The sequence below is a fragment of the Mya arenaria genome, chromosome 3 (assembly GCF_026914265.1).
Source record: "Mya arenaria isolate MELC-2E11 chromosome 3, ASM2691426v1".
NCBI classification, from domain to species: Eukaryota; Metazoa; Mollusca; class Bivalvia; order Myida; family Myidae; genus Mya; species Mya arenaria.
The window spans coordinates 31,782,562-31,797,977 of record NC_069124.1 but is presented as its reverse complement, the minus strand read 5'-3'; the positions used below and the strand labels follow the sequence as shown (position 1 = coordinate 31,797,977).

Sequence of the window (15,416 nt, the reverse complement as noted above, 5' to 3'; positions counted from 1 at the left end):
TGTGTAAAACATATCAAGACGACGTGTCGCATGCAAGACCTGTGTCCCTACCTCTTAGTCAAAGGTCATACTCCCTGTCTTTTGACAATGGAATATAAGGAATATATATATAAGGAATATAAGGACATAAAGTATACATATTACATATTGCAGTGACCATGCATGGGTCTCATGTGAGGTTTCAAGGCATCAATGAGAGGAAATCAGTGTTATTATATATTGCATTTGTTTATAAACATTCCCTTCTTTATCCACACATTTCATTGATATTTCTTTTCCGTTTCTAAATGACATTTGAATCACACTTGAGTACCACTTCGGGGGCATTTATCACTTACAGTGACAGCTCTTGTTGGTTTTTTTACTGAAATTGGGATTGAAATTGTCCCAATTCACAATCCAAAAATAAATAACTTTATACAAAAACTTGGTCTCAAAATTATCTTCTTCTTTTCCCAAGTCTTAACAAGTCAGCTTGTACAGATAAGATTAAAATATTATCTTAGATTACTTCAGCCTTAGGTCTTAAAGAGGCGTTTGCTTTCTTTCTGTGTTGAAATATACCATGATAATTCGCAATTTTTTAGCCATTTTGTCGCCATTTTCACAATTCCCTGATATGCCCTGGCCAGTTCGCAAAAACATGCAAAAAAAAACCCATGTCTGGATAATATTTATATTTCGAATTGGCAACTAGTCTGAGTGGGTATATAAATTGCTTTGTTTGTTTGTCGAAGATATGCACAGATCCTGATAATATCTTGTGTTCAATGATAAAAGTTGCAGCTGGATGATTAGAAAAACAGGGAAGACATTGATTATTGAGGCCCTCCTGATATTACAGTAGAAAACACCTAGATAGTTAAGCCTATTTTAGGTGACACTTAATAAATTATTTGTTTGATCAGATGTTCCAAAAATAACCGTATTCATTTTTGGGGTCCCTGGAGTAGGCAAAAACATTCAATTTTTGTGGCATTTTTTTGAGATTATAAGTATCTTCCGTAGCGGAGAGTGTAAGATAGATTTATTTCGAACCGAGTGTAGGGTGTTTTGCGGAATCGAGGTTTACCGAGTTTCCGCAAAACACCCTGCGCGAGGGTCGGGATGAACCTATCTTACACCAGCGGCTATGGTAGATGCTTTTTCTCCCACCTCAGTTAAACAAAATTAAGTAGAAATGTATTTTTTTGCTGGAACTCTTTTGTGCTTAGTGAAAATAATTGCGTATGGATATGCGATAGCACGTGGTTGTCATGGATATGCGCGCAGTGATCCAGTTAATGTTAATAGTCAAATCGGTCTTTTTAAATAGTTCCAATGAGAATGAAGCATTATTTCTTGAATGGTATGTGAAAACTGTTTTATGGTGACATTTGAAGCGAGAAATAATTAATTAGCGTTCTAAATATTACCATAAGACAAGATTTCCATGATGGTACTGATGACAGTCTTCAACAAGGGAGGTAATTACAATGTGGTGACCATTAAAAAGGAGTTCCATACGGGCATTTTATCTTCGCCCATCATTTCTCAGTGATAAGAAATGATTTGGACCACTCAGACTTTCAGTGGGTTTGAAGGTCAGGGTCAATGTTAAAGAGTACTTAAGATTCTCTTTTAGGTAATTAACTTACCTGCAAAATTTAATTTTATATTTCTTGACAAAAGTAATGCTTTAAAATGCATTTAAAAAACAACAATTTTTCCATATTGTAATTGCAGAATATATTTTAAGCAGAACACTTTTAGCAGTCGAATAAAATTTAGGAAAATTGTTGAATTTAGGGAAAAGATACTATTTCAACAATGCTTGTGTTGTACGGCCCTGCCTGAGGAGCTTTTCCTGATGTTGGTAAAATATCAACCGGTTTGTTGGTCAGGAATAATTCCTTACTGCAAACCCACTGAAAACATTTAAGTAGGTGCCACTGAAAAGAAGCAATATTTATGATGGCCTTAAAACGTACCATAAATCAGGGTGTTGTTAGTCTTGATAGGAAGGATGATTTCCTGAAGTGGTGGGAGGAAAAGTGTTTGTAGTTTGATAAAACTTCTTTGATTGATCTAAATGTTTATCAGTTCCTTCTGTTTAACGATGTTTTTATTTGAACAGTAAGCCATACCAATTACGTTTGTAGAGCTTTCCCCTATTTCTGGATTACACCTAGCAGATTTTACAAGATGTTATATCTTCTATAAACACTCAAGGTTGTCTTAAAAATCCATTCTCCTTGAGAATGATAAGGCTTTTGGGGCACAAGCTGGAATTCTTATATATAGCAGATTGGATTTTAAAAAGATCACCAGCCCTGCTTTGAAAAATATTCAGAAATTGGACCAAATTATAATTGCTTGGCCCATATTCACTAACATCTTTGCATATAATCTCAGTTTGAGTCTCAGACTAATTGAAAGTCTCAGTTTGCGTGTCAGACTTAGTGAAAGTCCCAGTTTGAGTTTTTAGACTCTGCAAAAGTCTCTGTTTGAGTGTCAAACTCAGTGAAAGTCCCAGTTTGAGTTTTTAGACTCTGCAAAAGTCTCTGTTTGAGTGTCAAACTCAGTGAAAGTCCCAGTTTGAGTCTTTAGGCTCTACGAAAGTCTCAGTTTGAGTATCAGACTCAGGGAAAATCCCAGTTTGAGTCTTTAGCCTAATGAAAGTCTCTGTTTGAGTCTCAGAATCAGTGAAAGTCTCAATTTGAGTCTCAGACTCAGTTAAAGTCTCAGTTTGTGTCTCAGACTCAGGGAAATTCTCAGTTTGAGTAGAGCAAATTTTGTAGAAATGCTATTATTGGAGCGAATTTTTAAGATGGTAAAATTGGTGTATCTTTTACAAATGATATGTTCTACAATCAGGCACAAATATTTTTGTCAAAATAAGTTATAGCTATTTTAAAACATTGAATCATTCATTTTTTTTGTGCCTGAATCTGTAACATTAGTCACTTCCAAGCTGCGGCGATGGAAATTCCCACAAGGCAACAAGCCCTGGGCCCAAATACCTTGTGCTAATTTCCATGGCTGCAGCTCGGAAGTGTTGATGCTGGTACAATCATACATGCACTTGATATAAAATGTTTCAATAATTGTGCAATCGTCACTTCTCTTGTGATGTTCGCAGATTTCTACATCTGATACAACTTGAAAGCCCAAGAACAAACAGTTTCATAATAGTCTTGTCAGGCTAGACTTAACACAATGATGGGGCTGTTTGTGTTCTGTAGAAGGCTCAGTGGCTTGATATCTATCCCAGACATCTTGGATTCTGCCAGGGTCTAATTTGTGGAGACTGACTGAAAAGTCTTATTATATGTTTCATGATTAATTTTAATTTCATTGTAACTTATCACACATTTAGAAAGTTTAATGATTGTGAGAATTAATAATAAACTTGTCAGATACATTTTTACCAGTCTTTAACCTATTATGATGAAAGTTAATCTATTCATTCAGCTCTCCTACTCATCTGAGTATTCCTACTTTTTTTGTGAAAAACGATGATTTTTACGTCAGTTTCATCTATCATTGTTTATTTTGTTCACTGATTACCTCGTGAGTTCAAACTGGTGCGTATAAGTCAATTGAAACATTGCTGACTTGGGATGGCCTCATGGCTATAAACTTGACAACAACTTGAAACTGTTGATAAGGGTTTAGTTTTATCACAGCTTTGATGAAATAGGTAGAAGACATTAAAATGATGTTTTTTTTAAGTAGGGAATTGAAGTAAAATGATGTCATAGCTCACTTTCTGTTGAAAAAAACCCTCCCATTTTCTCCTAACATTTTGTCATCAAAGCTCTTATTTTATGCTTTCTTTTCTGTTGGACACTGGTTGAGAGCTTATTCTTGGACCAAGATTGCTTGAGGTCATACACTTTGTGATTTTGACCTTTGAATAAATTTATTTTTATTAACTTATTTTATGTAAAATATAAACAACATAACCAGATTGTTACCAGTCTGTAACTATGGCACCGAAAAAGATTTGGTAATTTTATATTGAGGATGGATATTTTTATTTTTGCTGAACTTATTTATCTGTAAAATATGAACAACATAACCAGTGTGTTACCAGTCTGTAACCATGGCCACCGGTAGTGTGGTACAATGGTAATTTTATATTGAGGATGGACCTCTCAGTATATATTTACTATAATAATAAAATGTACGTATTTATGACATATTTTGCAAGAATGATTTTACAACTTGTAACCAATAAGGCCGCTACATTCCGTGGGACAATGGTTTTTCATGGAGCAAAGTTGTTGTAGCTGGGTAGATTTGACCTTGACTTTATATTTTCTATAAATAAACCACATAACTAATAAATAGTGTGTTTTTTTTAAGGTATAATTTAACCAGCCTGTAACCAATAGGGCGGTGAATTCAGCGGGACAAAGGTTGTTTCTGGATGTTGTTGTAGCTGAGAAGATTTGACCTTCACTTCGTATTTTTTTTCAAAAAAAACACAATACTAATGAATTGTTATTTTTCAGGTATAATTTAACCAGCCTGTTACCAATAGGGCGGTGGATTCAGCGTGAGGAGGGACGCTTCCAAACCCAGGACACGGGAGATGTGACCTTGACTGCTGATCTGCAAAATCATCATAAAACCTTAGGTATGAATACCTTCAAATCAAGTCTTCTAAGGGGTTATGTTTATCGCCAAAAAATGGCCAATTGAAGTAAAACCAAACTGTACATGTATGGAAGCTTTGCAGGGTAATGTGCCCGCCTCTTCAGGAGTTATTTCCACCTGATACGTAAAAGAATATGCGAAAAATCACGGACAGCCACAAACAGTTTTTCTTTGATGTGTGAAGTCCATTAAGTGTTCAGACCAGAGATGATACATTTGATTTGAAATTCACTTGATGAATCTTTGGCAGAGCAAAAGCCACGATCATTTAATGCTTCAAAATATTGAAATGCAAAGTCATTCGCAAACAGTTGTATTGTTTGGTAGCTGGAGTATAAGCTTATCTGTTTGGTTGTCTGGTTTAAGCGCAGTGGTTAGTGCACTCACGTCTCATCTATGCGACCAGGATTCAATTTCCAGCCTGGGTGCATGTGAGTTTGGTAAGTGCTCACCAAGCCGGACTTGAAAGTGGGTTGCCTCCAGGAACTTTTCCCCACAACACAAGACCACTCTCGCGCAAAATTGTGCCAACAAGAGTGATAAATATAATGTTGTAATAACGTGTTTCACAATCGTTATAATGTAAATAAGTTTAAACTAAGCTTGTCTGTTTTTTAAAAAAGAATAAAAGGAGAAGGTATCTTTGGTATTTTCATGGCACAGCAGGTCTCTTCATTAAGGATTGTCATGGTAGAGTTATACAAACAGGGTAGGCATTAATTGAAATCGGTTAAGTTTTCATTTATTATAAATTTTATTCACTTGCAGTGTAAACATTTTACTAATGTCAATAATGTAATGGATTGCCTATCATTTTGGCCAAAGAATTGAGTTATGCCACGAGATGGACTGGGAAAAGTAGGCCAACTGTTGGCGTCCATTTGTGGTTCTCCAGTAAACATTTGTTGTATTGTCTTCTCCTTCCATGCACACATTTTCCATGTATATTTCAGAAGAGGATATAACTGTGCTACAGTGTGTCAAGCAGCAGTTGGAGTCAGAAGATACAGATGTGTCTCGGAACTGGCAGACAGACTGGCCCCACCAAAACACACAAACTGGTATACGAAACTGTGGTTTTACTTCATTTTGTAATTTATTACACTGCACCAAAAATGGGTGGGTGGGGGGTGTTGGTGCGTACGATTCGCCCCTGTCCATTCCTGAATCTGTAATTTCTATGCAACTCATGTTGCTCAAAAATCCAAACCTTTATCACCTAGAGTCAGGAAACCTTAAGTCAATGTTAATGGGATGATTTAGTTGTGCTTCTTTGATTCGTTTCCCGCTGCTTTTAGTAAATATTTTCTGGAATTGTGTCACTCAAAACTTCCAAATTATATTACCTGGAGTCATGAAACCTTAGGGGAATGTTAATATGGTGATGAAGTTTTGCACGTTGGGGTTTGTTTCTCGAGGCATTTAGTAAAGCCAGAATTATGGCTCTTGAATTTCTGGACTTGTGTCGATTTAAAACTTAAAACCATTTCACCAAAAGTCCACAAACTTTGGTGGAATGTTATTTAGGTGATGAAGTTGTGCTTCTGGGATTTTGTTCCCGCAATTAGTTTGTCGAACTCAAAATTTTGATGCACATAAATGGAGATTGGAGAAAATAATGGCCTTTGCTTTAATGACAAGCACTGCATAAAGAGGCATCTGTGTCCTATGGACACATTTGTAGTTTTAACTATAATAATATATATGTTATAACAATCTGCCGTTGATTTACTTCAGTTTATCATATCTTTTTCCTATAAAAACTTTCCACAGCAAAGCACACACACTGGTATGCAAAAAAATAAAATTGTTATTATCTATAAATTTGTTTTCCCAATAATAATTTTCCACAGTCAAAAACACACAGACTGGTATATGAAAAAATAGTTAATCAACTATTAATTTGTAATTAGGTTTACCTATAATAGTTGGCAACATCAAAACACATAGACTGGTATTTTGATTCTGTGCAAATTGTTGTATGTTATCCTGCAGTATGATGCCAGAGAAATCATTGATTGTGATCATAAAATGTTTCATATGCTTCAGTTTGTGGTTTGTTTATCTGCATTATGTATGAGAAATCTTGTGCGTAAACTACTATTGATGAAAACCATTATTGGTAAAAATCTTATTACAATAACAAATGATAGGCTTCAGAAATTCCTGCAAATATAGTAAGTTCAGAAATAATACCCGAAGCTTTCATAACTGTGCACAGTACTACTTTATTATCTTGCGTAAGAAAGCGTCATCAGACGTAAAACAAAATATTTTAAGATAAAGTAATTCGGTCTGAATTTATTGTATTATCAAAGAAATAGATTAAAAGTTTTACTTGCAAATTTAAATGTCTTTGGTCTTCAATCTTAGGATTTCGAAATATATCTCATCTTAATACAGGAACACTGATTAAAAAAATACTCATTTGGAAAAATTACTCAGAAATATTGATTCTTAACAGTTACTCACAAAAAACTGATTCCAAAAAGTTACTCAGGCATAGCAATTCAAAAAGAATACTTACAAATACTGATTCTAAAGAGTAACCCTGGGATACTGATTCAAATAAGTGACTTAATACCGATACTGATTCGAAAAAGTGACTCAGGGATACCAATTCGAAAAAGTGACTTAGGGATACCAATTCGAAAAAGTGACTTAGGGATACCAATTTGAAAAATTGATACAGGTATACTGATTTAAAAAAGTGTTTGCCTGCAGTATTATGCCAGAGAAATCATTGATTGTGATTATAAAATGTTTCATATGCTTCAGTTTGTGGTTTGTTTATCTGTATTATGCATGAGAAATCTTAACTGTATACTGCTATTGATGAAAACCATTATTGGTAAAACGCTTTTTACAGTAACTAATGATAGGTTTCTAGAAATTCCTGCAAAAAAATAAGTTCAGACTCGATACCTGAAGCTATCTTGACTTGGCGCAGTACTATATCACCTACAAACGTACATCAAAATGTTTTTTTTAAGATAAATGAAATTCAAACTTATGTAATTTTATTATCAAAAAATAAATCAAAAGTTTTACTTGCAAATTTAAATAAACTGTATTTTGTCCTCAGTCTTAGAATTTCAAAATATATCTAATTACAATTAAGGAACCCTGATTAAAAAGCAACTACTGAATCCTTGGAAGTACAAAACTTCCAATTTATTTTAAAAAACTTCCATAAGGGAATCTGGTGAAATGGCCATTTTTAGCTCGTCTGTTTTTCGAAGAAAAAAAGTCGAGTTATTGTGATAGCCTTGGCGTCGTCGGCGTCGTCTGCGTCTGCGTCTGCGTCGTCGTCGTCCAAAAACTTTAACCTTACCTCATAACTCAAAAACCGTTCAACATTTTCACATTAAACTTGCTACACGTGTTCCTATTAACACTATGCATGTTTATAGCAGGTCATATAATTTTGCCTTTAATTAATATTGAGTTATCCCCCCTTTTCGACTTGGAATTTCATCAGACGAGCGTTGGCACCCACTCCGCGGTGCTCTTGTTTTAATAAGTCTTGAAGTAAAATGAATTCTTAAAATACCATTTTGTGAAATTTGCAAGTAATAATTACAAATAAATTATTTCATATTTTAAGTATCTTGTTCGACATTATTGTAAAATTCTTTTCAAGAGGCCTGAACTTCCATATTTCAGAGGAAAATCTCCAATATTGGTGTCAAGGAAGTTCATACTTTCAGTTTCACATTCTTAATGGAAGCCTGAAACTTTCATGACTGTGCACAGTACTGCTTCATTAAAACTCTTATGCCATCTCTTCAACACATCTACCAAAAAAATAATTAAGGTAAAGAAATTTGGTCTGATGTAATTGTTTTTATAACAAGATTAATTAAAAGTTTTACTTGCAAATTCAATGTATTTAATCTTAGCTCATTACAACTCAGGAACACAGATTCAAAAAGTTACTCAGGGATACTTATTGTAAAAAATGAATCAGGAATACTGATTCGAAAATCAACTCAGGGATACTGATTTGAAAAGTGACTCAGGGATTCTGATTCGGAAAAGTGACTCATGGTAAGATAGAGTTACCATGCTTGTCTAAAGTTTCAAAGCGATATTGATTCGAAAAAGTAATTTATGGATACTGATACGAAAAAGTGACTCAGGGATACTGATTTGAAAAAGTAACTTGTGAATACTAGTTCTTAAATGTGACTTAAAATACTGATTCGTAGAAAATGACCCAGGGATACTGATTCAAAAAAAGTGATCATTGATTCAAATTACTTTTATTAAGTTTTTGAAGTGCAGTTGTTAACAATGTGTATACGTTTTTGATTGGCCTTACAATTTTATAGCTTCTTTCAGTGCTTGTTGTGGGTAAAGTTATCCATGACTTGTGAGCATTGATTGATTCTGATTTAATTGTCAAATTTTCTTGCCCTTGGGTGGTGTGTTTGAGCTCCCCCAGGGGCAATATGTCTCGCTCCTGAAGGTGACACCATTATTTGTTTCTTCCCAGTGAAAAGACTTAAATGTGATCCTTTATAAGTTATATAGAGGATATTTGTTTGTTGCAGTGTAAGATTGTTATACAGTTAGTTCACTGAGTGAGCACCAAAAATTATATTTTATGGGTGGCGCCGCAGTTTTTCAGAAAATAGCGCCAATTTGCATTCAAGCATATTGTCATTTCAGAAATAAACTTTGAAATTATATACCAGCCTAACCATGAGAACGTGTTATTTGGAATTGAAGTCAGGCTAAAATATCAAAACAATGAAAAATATCAGAGTGATATTTTTACTGTTTGAAACAGTAAAATATCAATTTTATTTCACTGATAAAACTCTATAATCAACCTGAAGGCATTTAATAAATCTGTAAAATCAAGTTGAAATAAATAAATATGATAAAAAACTTGTTCCTTACAGATAAAGCTGAACCAGACACTGACACATTCAAAGCTGTATGTGACAAAGCCAAAGACCTATCAACCCTTGTATCAGTAGATGACTATTGCGCCCCAGCAGATATATACTCAGACCCAAACCTTGACGGCGGCCATGATGGCGGCCATGATGATGACATTGAGATGAGCGAGGATTGTGACGTTGCCATGGAGATGGACTCACATGACCAGACTGAAGGCGATGAAGAGACACATGATATCATGGGTAGGTTTATTGAAAAAAGTACGTGGGTTTTAGCTAAAGAGTAATGGAAGGGTGTAAAGAGTAATGGAAGGGTGTAAAGAGTAATGGAAGGGTGCTTCACCCTGTCCCTTTTTGGAAGCACCCTTCTGCCCTTATGGAGACCAGCATGGGTACCCTCCTGCCTTCATAGAATGTAATGCTTAAGTTAATAAAAAAATAAATTGTTTTGATTAAAACTTAAGCTATTCTTATAAATTCATACAAACTTGACATATTTGGCAGTTGAAACCTATGATTACTTTAGTTAAGCATACTTTCTACTTTTTTTTGTGAAGTTCATTAAGTTCAATTTTTTTGCTGCCAGACACAACGTGCCCTTTTCTCCCTTGGCACCATGTCCTTTCAAAAACCTGGTTAAAACACTAAAAGTACAGAATGTGGTACGATAGTGCGAGTTTGGTAAACAAATCTTGTATGTGAAAGACACCTAAAGTCATCCTTAGGTGCTGTGAAAAATCTGCTAGAAATGCTTATTGCAGCATATAATAATAACATGTCGAACAATTTTTTGAACATAAAGTTATATGAAAGAATTGGTTGACCATTGCAGTCCATGTGGTTTTGTTGGTCGGCCATTGATAAATGTTCTTGTTTTTACATTTAGATACAGTTAGGTATGAGGAAGTGATCAGTAGAAAAGCAATTTCGATTTTGTAATTTTCAGTATGATTCATTAACAGTTATGTGTTATTTCAGTAAGACGTGTTGAAAACATGATTTATTTTGTTATTCTTCCTTCTATTTTGTAGCCAGAAGGCAACATAGGTTAAGTGGTATTTTTCCTGTCACACTTTATACACTTCAAAGAACAGTAAATCAGGTGTTAAAAGACTCCCTCATTATGGTTACTTCCCTTGAACCTAGTACAGATTTCGACTTGGAATATTAGAACTCAATAGAAATGATACGGCATTTTGGAGATTTCAACAGTTAAAAATGAAATTAGTTTGACTAGGATATTGATATTTGTTTGCTAATTTTATTACTGACCAGTGGCCTTTCCCTTTACAAAGAAACAGCCATTTTTGTTTAACAATACTGAGAAAGGCTCTTCTTAGATAGAATGGAGTAGGTTATTAGGAAATTGGCATAGTGTATTTTTCAACAGCAGAAACTATCATATATAAAGAAAATAAACATTCTAATTTTTTTTTACCAATTGAAAAATCACAGAATAAGAATAAAATAAAATGTTGTCAAAATTAGCCTGACTATGCTCTAAAATATTTTCTTGGCTTGAACAAATTATTGATTTTAGAAAGATAGCATGCAGTGTTTTTTTATGCCAAATCAAGCTTGTATCATCCAAAATTCTAATTTCATTAGATACAAATAAATTTTAATCAAAATTCTATAGAAGTATGTACTTCCAGTCAATTTTGCATCATTCCTATAGAACTCCTTTCCTCATCCCATTTCTTCTTCTTTTTGATACTTTGACATTGACATCTGTGGCTGTTGTGACGTCAAGATGTTTACATCTGTCTTAAATAGCATTCATCACATGCACAAATTGTGTACTTGTGCAATACCAACAACATATTAATTGCAGGATTTTGGCAGACAACATCCAGTTTTATACAACCGTTTGTCAGGGACTATTTTTGGAAAGTTATTTGTATTCCCATCCCGGTTTGAAATTATCTGTTTAACTTTATCTTTATGCCCTAGACAGTTAAAAGGGTACCAAGGAAATTGATCTGTTGTTTTTCATATATTTTCTTAATGGGAAATTGAGAATGTTTTGCAACTCATATATTGCAAGCATCTTCAGTACTAAAGGAGTAGACTCATATAAGTTGCAAGCATTTGCAGTGCCATTGCTATATGAGTAGACTCATACAAGTTGCAAGCATTTGCATCATTATAGGAATAGACTCATAGAAGTTGCAAGCATTTGCATCATTATAGGAATAGACTCATGGAAGTTGCAAGCATTTGCATCATTATAGGAATAGACTCATAGAAGTTGCAAGCATTTGCATCATTATAGCAATTATCTCATATAATTTGCAAGCATTTTGCAGTGCTATAGGAGTAGACTCTGATAATTTGTTAGCATTTGCACTGCAAAAACATTAGACTCATATAAGTTGCAAGCATTTGGAATGATAAAGAAGTTGCCTCATATAAGTAACAAGCATTAAGAGTAAAAAAGGGGCAAATACACTTTACAAGCATTTGTAGTGCAAAACAGTAGACTTCATAAGTTGCAATCATTTGAAGTAACAAAGTAGTAGGCTTTATATTCATTGCAAGCATTTGCAATGTTATAGAAGTAGATTTATAGAAGTTGCAAGCATTTGAAGTATTAAAGGAGTAGACTTATAAACATTGCAAGCATTTCAGTGCAAAAACAGTAGACTTATATAAGTTACAAGCATTTGAAGTACAATAAGGTTTAATTAAACATGAATAATATTTGTATCTGCATGTAGGTAATTGTAAAACCTGGCTGATTACCAGAACTAATCATTGACACAGCTGAAACTGGGTATCAGACCTGGTACCCTCTGGGGTATGGTACGTCATTCAGTCATCGCCACTGATAACTGTTATTCTCTTACATTGAAAGTCAGAAATGGTTCTATTATCATATCACATAGGCCTTTTTTATTTCCTCATTCCTACTGAAGATGTGTGTCTAAAATAGTATGTGTTTTATATGGCAGTCTTCAAGGCTGAGACACGAGAAAAGACATTTTATAAAGGGTTAGGAAACCTATTGAGCAGACATAGCTGGATTCATAGCTCTATTCATAGGTTGAGTTTAGCTGGATTTAAGTCTCCATTTATGCCTTGATTATAGCTGGATTCATAGCTCCAACGATAGGTTAAGTATAGCTGGATTCATAGGTCCATTCATAGGATGATTATAGCTGGATTCATAGCTCCAATCATAGGTTAAGTATAACTGGATTCATAGCCCCATTCATAGGTTGATTATAGCTGGATTCAAAGCTCCAATCATAGGCTGATTATTGCTGGATTCATAGCTCCAATCATAGGTTGATTATAGCTGGATTCATAGCTCCAATCATAGGTTGATTATAGATGGATTCATAGCTCCAATCATAGGTTGATTATAGCTGGATTCATAGCTCCAATCATAGGTTGATTATTGCTGTATTCATAGCTCTAATCATAGGTTGAGAATTGCTGGATTCATAGTTCCAATCATAGGTTGATTATAGCTGGATTCATAGCTCCAATCATAGGTTGATTATAGCTGGATTCCTAGCTCCATTCATAAGTTGAGTATAGTTGGATTCATAGCTCCATTCATAGGTTGAGTATAGCTGGATTCATAGCTCCATTCATAGGTTGAGTATAGCTGGATTCGTAGCTCCATTCATAGGTTTAGTATAGCTGGATTCATAGCCCCATAAATAGGTTGAGTATAGCTAGATTCATAGCTCCATTCATAGATTTAGTATAGCTGGATTCATAGCTCCAATCATAGGTTAAGTATAACTGGATTCATAGCCCCATTCATAGGTTGATTATAGCTGGATTCATAGCTCCAATCATAGGTTGATTATAGCTGGATTCATAGCTCCATTCATAGGTTAAGTATAGCTGGATTCATAGGTCCATTCATAGGATGATTATAGCTGGATTCATAGCTCCAATCATAGGTTAAGTATAACTGGATTCATAGCCCCATTCATAGGTTGATTATAGCTGGATTCAAAGCTCCAATCATAGGCTGATTATTGCTGGATTCATAGCTCCAATCATAGGTTGATTATAGCTGGATTCATAGCTCCAATCATAGGTTGATTATAGATGGATTCATAGCTCCAATCATAGGTTGATTATAGCTGGATTCATAGCTCCAATCATAGGTTGATTATTGCTGTATTCATAGCTCTAATCATAGGTTGAGAATTGCTGGATTCATAGTTCCAATCATAGGTTGATTATAGCTGGATTCATAGCTCCAATCATAGGTTGATTATAGCTGGATTCCTAGCTCCATTCATAAGTTGAGTATAGTTGGATTCATAGCTCCATTCATAGGTTGAGTATAGCTGGATTCATAGCTCCATTCATAGGTTGAGTATAGCTGGATTCGTAGCTCCATTCATAGGTTTAGTATAGCTGGATTCATAGCCCCATAAATAGGTTGAGTATAGCTAGATTCATAGCTCCATTCATAGATTTAGTATAGCTGGATTCATAGCTCCAATCATAGGTTAAGTATAACTGGATTCATAGCCCCATTCATAGGTTGATTATAGCTGGATTCATAGCTCCAATCATAGGTTGATTATAGCTGGATTCATAGCTCCATTCATAGGTTGGATATAGCTGGATTTATAGCGCCATTCATAGGTTGGGTATAGCTGGATTCATAGCTCCAATCATAGGTTAAGTATAGCTGGATTCATAGCTCCAATCATAGGTTGGGTATAGCTGGATTCATAGCTCCAATCATAGGTCGGGTATAGCTGGATTCATAGCTCCATTCATAGGATGAGTTAGCTGGATTCATAACCCCATTCATTTGTTGACAATAGCTTGATTCATAGCTCCATTCATAGCTGGATTCAAAGCTCCATTCACAACTGGATTGTAGCTGGATTCATACTAAGTGAATGATTACAATTTTAGTGTTGATGTTATTGAAGTGATGTGGTGTATTTTGGTAAGAAAATTAATATTGTAGTTGTTTTACCTAGAAAATGGACAAAGCCTGATTCATACCCAGTGTTCGCTTGCAAAACAAAAAAGGTTTTAATTGGTAAAAAAAGGCAAATTTTTCTTCTACCCAGTAAACTGTCAGCCATTCATACCAGTAATTCATAATCAGCTGTTTATTTTCAAGGTGAAGTTAATTAGTGAGGAACATGAAGAACATTTCAGGTGTAATTAATGACTGTTCTCAATCTAGACAAACAAAAAATGATTTTGTTTTGGGAAAAAAATGTTTGATGTTTTAGTTTTATATAGAAATTACATACAATTCTGAAAAGGTTCAACTTGTAGTTTGAATGGTGACTGATTTAAGATGTGCCTAATTGAGAATTTTGCAGTAACAAAAGCTGATAGAATGAAATGAGTTTGTAAATCAAAAATTTCATACATACAAAAAAACATCTTATACCTGGTAAATTTTGATTCTTGGATTTCCCAGCCAGATAACTGATAAGCCTTTTTATGACTTAATGAATCTGAATGTAACTGCTTCTTCAGCAAATCCAAGCCTTCAATTTCACCAAACTGTGAGGCAAATGGGATGTTTGGTGCATTTTCAAGATTATTTTCAGATTTTATCTTCAGTTTGATTATAAGCCATTTGAAAATTCACCTGCAACAGCTCCTGTAATGATAAGGTAGAAAATGGAGGGATTGTTGGGATCAGACTTCAGGGCGTTTTATGAGCTGTAAAAAGTTGTTTGATTTGTTTTTTTACAAGGTGCAGAACAATTTTGAAAGCTTAGAAACATCCGTTTGTTTGTAAGATTGGAAATTCTTGATTGGTTTCATGATGATCTTGTGGTTCGTAATAAATTTTGCATCTGAAAATTGATATTAAAAATCAATGAAAATTTGCCCAACAGACAACAGTTATGA

General features: G+C 34.5%; 1 protein-coding gene across 12 annotated transcripts in view; it reads left to right on the top strand.

Moving 5' to 3' along the window:
- LOC128227046 (rho guanine nucleotide exchange factor 28-like) overlaps positions 1 to 15,416 on the top strand; it is a 115,941-nt gene that overhangs the window by 21,789 nt on the left and 78,736 nt on the right. For all 12 annotated transcript variants that reach the window (XM_052937226.1, XM_052937234.1, XM_052937233.1 and 9 more), the window contains exons 6-8: positions 4,500 to 4,624; positions 5,598 to 5,705; positions 9,555 to 9,797. In XM_052937226.1, the coding sequence (XP_052793186.1) occupies positions 4,500 to 4,624; positions 5,598 to 5,705; positions 9,555 to 9,797 (476 nt within the window). The remainder of the gene's footprint in view (positions 1 to 4,499; positions 4,625 to 5,597; positions 5,706 to 9,554; positions 9,798 to 15,416) is intronic.